General features: G+C 41.7%; 1 protein-coding gene across 1 annotated transcript; it reads left to right on the forward strand.

Annotated features, from left to right (window-relative positions):
- The first annotated feature begins 265 nt into the window (after nucleotides 1-265).
- Nucleotides 266-9656, forward strand: optn (optineurin). Its single transcript, XM_050036560.1, has 13 exons — nucleotides 266-394; nucleotides 1328-1452; nucleotides 1736-1932; nucleotides 3124-3285; nucleotides 3425-3609; nucleotides 3848-3944; nucleotides 4780-4895; nucleotides 5149-5298; nucleotides 5556-5640; nucleotides 5793-5951; nucleotides 6094-6236; nucleotides 6707-6789; nucleotides 8786-9656. Exons 2-13 carry the CDS (start codon nucleotides 1332-1334, stop codon nucleotides 8893-8895), a joined length of 1608 nt encoding a protein of 535 aa, XP_049892517.1. The 5' UTR covers nucleotides 266-394; nucleotides 1328-1331; the 3' UTR covers nucleotides 8896-9656.
- Nucleotides 9657-10912: the final 1256 nt, after the last annotated feature.

Consider the following 10912-nt stretch of genomic DNA (forward strand, 5'->3'; position numbering starts at 1 on the left):
CTGCTGGGTGACTGATAGCTTTTAGTTTAATTCAAAACAGTTTGTTAATCTCAGAGGGACCATTTACAACCAAAATTAAATTACATTAGTGACCAATAAATTTTTTTTTAAAACAGTATCTTTAATGGAAAGAAAACATCTAAAAGAAGAAAAAAACATTTGAATAGGATAGTTCTTGTACCTTTTTCAGACAAAAAAAAAAAAAAGTTATGACAAATTGTGATTTTATTCTGAAAATAATAACCGGAAGCGCCCTGTTTCCGGACGTGACTTGACGTTGCTACACTCCAGAAGCAGTAGCACAAGGTTGATCGACACATTTCATCATCTCAGAGTGTTTGTGTGATTTTGGAGTAAACATCCAGCCTGTGTTTAGTTCCCGAGTTGACAACAGGTGAGTTAAACATTTATTCTGGTTTTTAACCTTTGCTGTGACGCAGTTTGGCTCAGGTGAAGCCATGTCCGTGTTGTGTAAGTTACTGGTAACTTTTCAGTGTTTACCAGTGAGTCGCACACCGGATGGGCCCACCCAGAGAAAGTGAAAGTAAAATTATACGACTATACATTAAAAAATACATATTTATAACATTTTTACAGTGCGGCAGAGTGTCTATACTTCACTATGGTGGTGTTAAAGTAGTACTTATCCCTCTGGTATTCACAGTAGCACGTTATTCCTGAAGTGATCTACAGTTCAGCCATTAGGCCTATATCTGCTATTATTAATTTGTGACAGTCATTCAGGAAGTCATTGTGTGAGGGCAGAAGTGTGTGTATAAAACACCGCTGTCTCTGTTACTGTAATGTAATTAAACTAGCATGTGACCTGCTGCTGAGATAACTGCATGCTGAAGCACTGAGTCACTTCATGATGTCAGCATGGAGCATTTTTTATGCTTTGTTGACATGACAATACGTAAGTAAAATAAAGAAGACAGAGAAACGTGAATGGGTTTAAAGTAATGGTCCAAATTCCCTATTTGTATATAATGTTTTTAATTCTGACATTAAATTATGTAGAATAAAAACAAAATGGAGTCATTCTTATTTGTTTAAAAGCAAACATATACATAGTATTTTAAAGTGTGTGAAGTAAATCCCACCATCTCCACACACATTATCAATCTTGTCTTGTCTTGACTATATATTTAACTCTTGTTTGTCCCAGTTGAGATGAAACAAGAACTAAAGGATGTAAAGTGTGTTTTCATTTCTGCTACTGCACTATTACTCTTGATAGTTACTGCCATTAGCAGTACTTTATCAATATTCAAACTACCGACAAGATTAAATATCTCTGTCTCCTCTTTTATTTTCTTCCTCTCAGCGTCATGGCGTCTGGAGGCCCCATGATGAACGGCGACATCTCTCGCTCTCCCAGCCAGTCTGGCACGCTGGAGGAAACCCTTCAGCAGATGAACATCCTCATCCAGGAGAACCGAGACCTGAAAGGTGAGAGTGGGTGTGATTTAGTGAGGAAAATGTTTTTTATTTTAGTTTTCCAGTCTTATACTCTTATCAGGTCTTGCCCAAGTGTCCAGGGTCAAAGGTCAGTGTACATTGCGTTCCTGACAGCCCATGTCAGGGTGGAGTCTCAGCGTTGTAGTCTGATAGACCAGCTGGAGCAGTGTGTTAGGACAGTTAAGGCCTAATCACTATGGAAAGGGAGATAATACAAATGACTTGTCTAGTACAATGTGTATTTATTTACCTTCTCCATCCGTCTGTCACTCAGAGGCCCTGCGTCAGACCAACCTGTCGATGAAGGAGCGTTTCGAGGGTCTGTCTGTGTGGCGGCAGAAGCAGCGGGAGGAGCGGGACTTCCTGGAGAGCAGGCTGGAGGAGGCTCGGGGCCGAATGGAGGCGCTGACCATCCAAAACCAGGAGCTGACCAAGAGGATAGAGGAGGGGAAGACAGGGGGAGGCTTGCTGGTGAGGATGTAACCTTGATATTCCCACTTATTTGTGATATATCATAATATTGTATATTTTATTTTATATATCTTCGTTTGAGATTTGTCTGTCTCATTGTACGTAAAAGGGTCACTTCGGTGTTACTCAACCTGGACCCAATTTTCCAGAGTTTTTGTGAGTAATGGGAACAACCATTTTTAAAATCGGTGTGGTGTTGAGCAAGAGTGCTGCAGCTAACAGAAGTGGAACAGGCTGCAATGCAACAACTGTAGGAACCCTCAAATTGCATCCACTAAAAGTGTTTTTGCCACTGACAGGCTCAGATTGTTAACCTTTTTTTCTAACCCCTTTATTGGATTTTGCAGGATTATACAACATTTGTATCAGAGACAAGTACAATCACCCATTTAAGTGTGCCATCTGGGAAAAAGACATGTATTAAAACAATACAAAAACTAAACAAAACAAAACAAAAAAGACCTCTCAGATTATCATTATAACTGACTGATAACATTGTGGTAGGGATCCTTACAGAGATAGACTGTTTTGTAACTGAGTCAGGTCCTTTTTGTTTAACCAGAAAAAGCTCTGAAATCGCCATCGCCAAATCCACCAGACTCCATTTAAATAAACATTTATTTTAGGTGGTACAGAGGCAGCATATTTTCACATCGAACTGGGTGAGTTAAGGGTTTATTTCAACCAAACCAGAGCTGGTGAATGTTGAAACAGTGGTATGAAGAGCCACAACGGTTTTCATGTTATTTTGGTGTCTATTGTCTTAGAATTGAGTGTGTTTTACAAAGATAAAATAACTGTTTATTTAAATGGGTGGGTTTTGGCAATAGTGATTTCAGGGCTGTTTCTGGTTTAAGAAAAAGGATCTTACTCTTTAATAACATGGCCTGTCTCTTCAAGGATCTTTTCAGTAAACTTTTCAGACACTTAAAATAATAATCAGAGCCTGTCAGTGGCAAAAACAAGCACTTTTAAATGTAAATTGACGGTGACTGAGCAATTACGTTGCACCCCTCGGACTCTGCTGGACCAACTTCAAAAACTGGTGTTCCCATTAAACACCAAAACATGGGAAAAAAAGATCCAGGTTGAAAATACCAGCCTTACCCTTTAAGTTGCACTAGATAATAAGTTTCTGTCAAATTGTAACCACATTAACCCCTTAACTACTCAATGTGTTGTTATCTCCAGGCGACGTCACTCAATCACGGTGCAGAGCTGGATGCCCTTCGTGCCCAGGTTGCTCGCCTGCAGGCAGAGAAGAACGACCTGGTGGCCATGAACTCTGAGCTGCAGCTGAAGGCGGACCAGGACTCAAATGATGACTCTTTCATCGAGGTCATCAGGGTCTCGGTAAAGAGCAACACACGCGCATGCATGTATTAAAGAAAATGAGAAAGATGCTCTTGTATTATAAGTATTTCCTTCAGAGTTGTCCTGTTTCAGACATCCAGGGTATTCCACATCAAATCTGAGTGTTTTTTCTCCTCAGGATGGAGGCGTCGCTGGTGTGAATGATGTGTGTGGTACAGAGCGCAGCAGACGTCTGGAACTGAGCATGTCGGCGTCCCGGATGGACAGTGAGGAGATGACCGTCAGCCAGCTCCTCCAGTCACTAAGGAATGAGACGCAGCGGGCCGAGAGGCTGCAGGCTGATCTGCAGTCTTCTGCTGCCAGGTGAGGGCGAAAACTTCAGGAGCATTTCACTACTTAATATATCACTAAGTCAATAGCATCAGGGAACACAGCAAGTCAGGCTGTTAGTGTAAATTGGACCAAATTGGCAGGAAATGGCTGCTACATTTCTGTTTTGTATTAGTTTCTAAGTGCAATTGTTTGATTTTTATCTAATCTCATCTCTTGAAATGTGTTAGTTTTTCAGCTTACATGTTTTTTTTAACGAATTATCCAACAGAATAAGAGAGCTGGAGGAGAGGAAGAGTAATGTAGATGAATCGACACAGACCACACAAGAAGAGACTACAGAGCCCAAAGAGGATTGTGAGCAAGAGGTAAAGATATTTACTTTCTCAAGAAAATACTAAAAGTAGCAGCATTGTATTCAGACACTGTTGTTAAAGGAATAGCTTGGATCATTTGAAATGGGACGCTATCCATAGTCACTGTGTTACAGTAGATGGCGGTCGACATGTCCCCAGTTTGGAGAAGCAGGCTGGAGCACTGCCACAGAAGCTAAGTACTGCTCAGCTGTACTGCTCTGGATGGGGGCGGCAGCAAAACGTAATGCGGTTATTTGTGCTCTCTCCATAGCCACCAGACTCCATTGAGAAAAACAGTAATTTTACCCCACAGAGCACAGGAGTTGCTGGTCTACCACTGCCTTGATCAGTTACTTTGTTTGTGCTTTTGTGTGACTTGGGTTAATCTGTACTGTACCTTTAAAACACCAAAGTCACACAGTAGCACAAACAAACTAACTGATCAAGGCAGTTGTAGTCCAGCAACTCCTGTGTTCTGCGAGGTAAAATTTGCTTTTTTATCAATGAAGTTTGGCGGCTTTGCAGAGAGCTAAGATAACAGCCGTAGATTGCTTGGCCTTTGTGGCGGTACTTCTGTCTGCTTCTCCAAACTGGGGGTATGCTGACTGACATATGTAATACACTGACTATGGATAAGTACCTCATTCAACCCCACTATAAAAGATCCGTACTGTCCCTTTAAAGTAGCATTCTAAAGTACATTTAAAGAACCTAATTTTATGTCTAATCTCAGTGTCCCATTGTTGATCTCAGACTTTGTCGTTGCCATAATTGCCACTGATGTTTGTAATGTCTACTCTCCTTATCATGACGTTCATGTGTCACTATGCTGTGTTAAATATTTCAGGCAGCATCTGAGGTGGAGAATCTGAAGTCTCAGATGATGACGCTGTTCAAAGAACTGCAGCAGGCTCAGAGCAAGCTGGATGAAGCAGAAGGCATGAAGAAGAACCTGCAGGACAGGTTAGGCCCACACATACACATATGTCCACACTGTTGAATGTTATCATGCAAACCATTTAGTGAAGGTGCCAACAAAAATGGTAACCTATAATGTGCTTTAACAATTAAGGCCACTGTTGTGCATTTTATTCCTGTTCCATTAAACAAATTACAGGGAAATCTTGTTTGGATCTTTAAAGGGAAAGCAAACATTCCTCTTTGTCCTGTGCTTAGTCCTGACCTGTGCATATTTCCTTTTTCTCTTGCGTTTTAGATGTCGGGATGTGGAGCAGGACGTGGCCACCCTGAAGGCCCAGCTGGTGGAAAAGCAGGCTGTTCAGTCGGAGAATGACCGGCTGAAGCTGCAGGTGGACAGCATGCAGGCCCAGAGCCAGATGGAGCAGAGGAAGGCTGGGGAGGAGAGGTCAGAGACATTGACGGATCATGTTAATCTCAACTGCTTTAGCTCTCCAAAAAATTTAAAATCTAAACTTTTGATTGCTTTTTGACAATAACACAATATGTTCAAGTGTAGCAAGTACAGATAAAACATACAACATGACACTGATTTGCATTTGAACCCCCAATTTTATTGTCACAGTCTATTTCCCAGTAGTGATTAGCACATATTTGGACACACACATTGAGTCATCAGTGACTCCCGTCCTTCCCTCCTCGCAGAAGCAACCTGGCCCAGCTGAAGGATGCCTACACCAAGCTGTTTGAAGACTACAATGAACTCAAAGAGGAGAAGAAGAAGAGAGAGGTTAGCTTATGTAGCATCATATGAACCCTTTTAGCATCAGATAACCAAATCAAATTCTGCTGATTTCCACCGAAACCTTACGCAGCTATAAGCGTATAAACAACTATAAATGAGAGCCAGGCGTGTTTGACCTTTGCCCTCTGGTCTTGCAGTCTCAGCTGGTGCAGAAGGAGGTGGTGGACCAGCTGCAGGAGCGGCTGACTGCTGCTGAAGAAGCCCTGGCTAAAAAGCAAGATCACATTGATCACATGAAGCAGGAGATCTTCCAGAAGGAGAAGGAGCTGGAGACCATATCTGTGTTCCAGGCTCAGGTCAGCGGTAGTATAACGAATCGATGTTAAGTTAACACTTGCATCTAGAGTTGGACCCTTAGTATCACAAGCCCACATGACAACATGGCTCCCTTCAGTTTCACGTGGTCGTCATGCTTTTTGCTGTTCTCTCTCCGTGCAGGCTGAAGTTTACTCGTCAGACTTTTACGCAGAGCGAGCAGCGAGGGAGAAGCTCCATGAGGAGAGGGAGCGTCTGGCTGCTCAGCTGGAGTATGTGAAGAAGCAGAACAGCCAGCTGCAGGAGGAGATGGAGTCACTCGGCAGGTATGGAGTCAAACACAAGACCAATTTTTACACCTGTAGTTCAGTTCAGGTGGTCTGGACCAAGGAATGAAAAAGATACAGTAAATTCTTCCCTTTTAGTCTAGTCTGGTTCCTACAAGTTATATATCCTGACTGGTAAGTCAGTCATCGGACAGTTTTGGTACTGTCGTGCCACATGGGGAAATGTCTCATGCTCTCATCCTGACGTGAATATGATTCGTTACAGAATATGTTACCATTACTACTGAATAATCTTGCATAAATACATACATGTATGCAACTTATAAAGATTGAGCAGATCTCTTTCTTGACAGTTCACGAACAGTAGTTAGGTTATCGTAGTTTAGATTTTGAATTTGCACCAACATCACGTCTACGACTGCACAGTCCTGTGATTGGTCTGCTTTGCTTTTACACCTTAAATGAAATGCACCTTCTGAGAGCCCTCTTTTTCTTTTGTCTCTCCGCAGGCGGTCGCTGAACGAGATGCAGAGGAGACATATGTCACTGGGAGGAAATCCACTAGGAGCTGGTGCTACTCTGGTTGGAAGAGGTAGACATGCCTTTTTTATGTCCTGAGTAGAGCCTTCCAAGCACTAGGACTTTTACCTGGATTGATAGAGCCTCAAAAGATTAGCCTGTCATACTGGGAAAATACGCTGATCTGTTTTCTTGCCAAGTTAGATGAGGAGATTTATGATGTCTGTGTGCTAAATATGAAGCTAGAGCCAGAAGACAGTTAGCTTAGCCTTAGTCTGAGTGGGCGGAAGTTCGCTGCATAGATCAGCCTCTCATTGGGTGGAACGAGCCACCCGCTGAAGTCCCGCCCTACCACCTCCGGTTGCAGTTTTCAACACGTCCTTTACTAACTTTTGCAGTGTTTGATCTTGCGGGGATGTAGCCATTTTTCTGCCATGGTTTGCGTCCTGTAGGCGATATTTTTGTGGGCGTGTTACACCAAAACCTGTTTCCCCCCGGCAATATTTTTGCAAGCGCACCGTTGCTGTGGCACCGCCCAGAACGATTGTGATTGGTTGAAAGAAATACAAGCAGCCGGGGCGTTTTTTTCTCCAATCTTAAAGTGAGAGTCGGCCCAGCCAGACCTTTCTTTTCTTTTAAAGTGAGAGTCGGCCCAGCCAGACCTTTCTTTTCTTGAGAAAAGTCTGGTGAGCGAGACTAGCTTAGCCTAGTCAAAGAGACTGGAAGCAGGGGAACACCTAGCATTGAGTCTTCTTGTCACTGTGGAGGTTGCTGACAAGGGTTCTACACTAGGCAAGACTCAAGGAAGTCACTTGCTGTCCAATAAATCTTTCCAGCATTTAACTCAACATGAAAAAAAATTGCATTTCAGTTTTGTGTGGATTGACAAAACATGATCTAATATGATTAGTTTAAACAAATTAGTTTTTCCTTTTGACCATAGATGTAAAAAGAGAGCTGAATACAGAATTTGAGGCAGGGCCCCGTTCATTTGTGTGAAAGTTGTTAGCGGCACATGAAGCAAAAAAATCTACCGCATATAAAATTACCCAGATAATTGGCCCTACTTCTGCACTGTCGCCCCTTTTCCACCAAATTAGTGTTGGTTCTTGAACTGGCTCTGTTCTGGATTTTCGAAACTTTGGTGCTATCTAGTGAACCAGCCCAAGTTTCCACCAGGTTTGAGCAGAACCATTGTAATTGAGAATGTGGCATCATCGTAAGCAAACAGCTGTGGCAAATCATCTTGTCTTTCCGTCCTGTAGAATATGACATGCCCACTGATGTCGTCAAAATTCACAGTTTAGCTCAAGAAAAACCTGCTATTATTTTGGTTCCAGCTGAGAACCAACTTTTCGGGTTCCTAACTAATTTATTTTTGGTCAAAATGCTGTGAGTGGTTCAAATTTAGGTGCAGGAACCAGAGTGGAACTGGCTCTAAGATAGAGGCTTATGTGTGGCCCATAGAGGTGGTGCAATAGAGACCTCCACCTGTTGAGCTGGCTACTTCTGGTTTAGCACTCTGCTAACTAAGTGGGAATGAAATAATGAATTTGTGCAGCTCTTCTAGACTTTCCAAATGCTATTGGACCAAACTAATCAAATTCTGATAGTGAAAGAAGCCATTTTTCGGGGTTTTAATGCTCAAAAAATGTATTCACTGATGTACAGATGGCTATTCAAACATGCAAGTCAATGGGCCAAATGACATCACATAAAGGATGTAATTCCACTGTTTGGCCACTATGAAAAATGGCCTCAGAAGCACAGCACATTTTCTGGGGGCCTGGTTTTGACAGAGCCAGGCAAGCTGTTTTCCTCTGTTTCCAGTCTTTATGCTAAGCTAAACTAACCGGCTGCTGTCTCTAGCCTCCTAGTTAGCCTACAGTCATGAGTGTGCTATCAGTCTTTTCATCTAACTCTCATCATCTTGACAGTATGGCCAATAAAATGTGTGCTTGGTGGAACTTGTGACAACACACAGTCTGGGAGGAAATGCAGGATCAACGGCTCAGTTCATTTGTCACATTCAGCATGTTCAGGTTGTGATCAGTGTCTCTGTCTCGCAGGTACAGACTGGCAGGGGGGGAATATTCCCGAACACGCGTGTCCAAAGTGCAACGAGATCCTGCCAGACCTGGACTCTCTGCAGATCCACATCATGGACTGCATCAACTAGACCTCCATCTTTACAAGCACCCACAACAACAGCGGCTACATTAGCACCTTAATCTGAGTCTTCCTCTGCTTTTACCTGTACCTCTTCTCGGATCCCTGAGAAAACCCGCCATAGTTCCATGATCAACTCAGTAACACTCATTCTAGGACGGGAACACCTTGCTTTTGGTAAAATTGAAGTAGCAGGATTTAAAAATGTATTGAAGGTACTTCTAAAAACTACTGGCCGTGTCTACTTTGTGAAATTTGAGGATGAAGATTTAGAATGGAACAAAGTGTTGTAGGGCGTCATCTGGCACATAGTCTGTTTGTCACTGTAACAACTGAAAGGAAAAGAGAAAGTGCTCGAACCCTTTGATAAGTTGGTGCTTTCTGTCTGTCATGCACACATTCATTATGTACGTTCAGCATTTACAAGTCGAGTTTGTTTACCAAGTATTTGGTTGCTGAATGCTTTATTTTTTGAAGGTTTTCTCGTCAAAGTAAAATGAGATTCTTTCTATATTTTTAGCTTGGAAAGGGTATTTTAGCTCATGACTGTGTTGGTGGGAGCATGCACCATGTAGGCACTTTAATATGAAGAGAAATATTTTATTTTGACTCTGCAGATGACACCTGGTAATCAGAACGTAATATATTTAACTTGTTAATCAACCTATCACTATATACGACACCCGCTGATTCTGTAGTGTGTACATTATAAAGGTCCTTTGATTACATGCTGTACCTCTGTGAATGGAAATAAAATAATCTGCAAATTTCTGTATGCCTTTAGACATATTGTGATATAAGAAAACCTGAAGGTTTTTTTTTTAATTGGACCTGAACTTGATACTGCATCTAGAGTCTTAAAAACAAGCATGTGGCATCCTTCTGCCTTGAAGGATATCAACTTGTGCCAACATTATAGTGTGCAGTAGAGATCAAAAATATGATTTAAAGCCTTGTTTTGGAAATAGAATGTAATACTACTGGTGTATTTGTATATTTTTAGACCAGGAGTGACAAACTCATTTTAGTTCATGTGCTGCATAAAGACCATTTTTTCTCAAGTGGGCAAGACCAGTAAAACCATTGTATAGTAACTTATAAATAACACCACCCAATTTTTTTGTTGTACATTCTGAGATGTCTTAAGAACAATAAGTGCAATTTTAACATGTCTGAGTTTTTCCACACTCAGTCTACTTCTCACTGGCATTACATGTGCATTTTTACATATATTTCCACCCCTGTCAAGAAATGCTGGCATCAACACACCAAACTAAAGTGGAAGCTACTTAAGTTGCTGATTGACAATACTTTGCACAATGTTCACTATCTTCAAATATGACCACAATAAGTATTTACTCTCTTTTCAGAGAGCTGTATTCTGGTCATAAAGGCAACTGTTTAACTTGTTTCTGAAACCTGGCACCTCTTAGCCTCTACAAGTGCATCAATACTGGGTGTGCAAGTCATCCCTCTAGCGGGCCAGTTCTGGCCCATGGGCTGTATATTTGACACCCCTATATTAAACGTGATAATTTGTGACTGGTGACTCCTAGTGGTGATGTTCACTACCCAACTCTTTTGTTTTTTGAACCAAGATTGTATCATTTTTCAACAAACAAAAACATACTCCATCATCCAATAACTATAGGACCTATTTAAACTCCAGTAGTGTGCATAAAGCAAAAGTTTATGGTGCCCCTAGAGTCACGAAAGGTCATATTCTTAATCCTGTGCACACATAATATAATATTAAATTATTAATTATTATTAAATGATGGTATTATAATTCGCACACAAGATAAATAACTTCACACAAGTCGCTCCACCCCCTGAACCTTTAATTTGTTCCTCAGATCAGCGAAATACACGGTACAGCTCAGAGCATAGACATATATACGTAGACGCCCCATCAAGTGGGTTTGCCCGCTGCTGCGATACGTCAACGTCGCCGCCATATTGGATGTGGCAAGGCTGCGCTGTAAACTAATAGAAGTGAATGGACTTAATTTCATAAAGCGCCTTTC

This window comes from Epinephelus moara, chromosome 23 (assembly GCF_006386435.1).
Source record: "Epinephelus moara isolate mb chromosome 23, YSFRI_EMoa_1.0, whole genome shotgun sequence".
NCBI classification, from domain to species: domain Eukaryota; kingdom Metazoa; phylum Chordata; class Actinopteri; order Perciformes; family Serranidae; genus Epinephelus; species Epinephelus moara.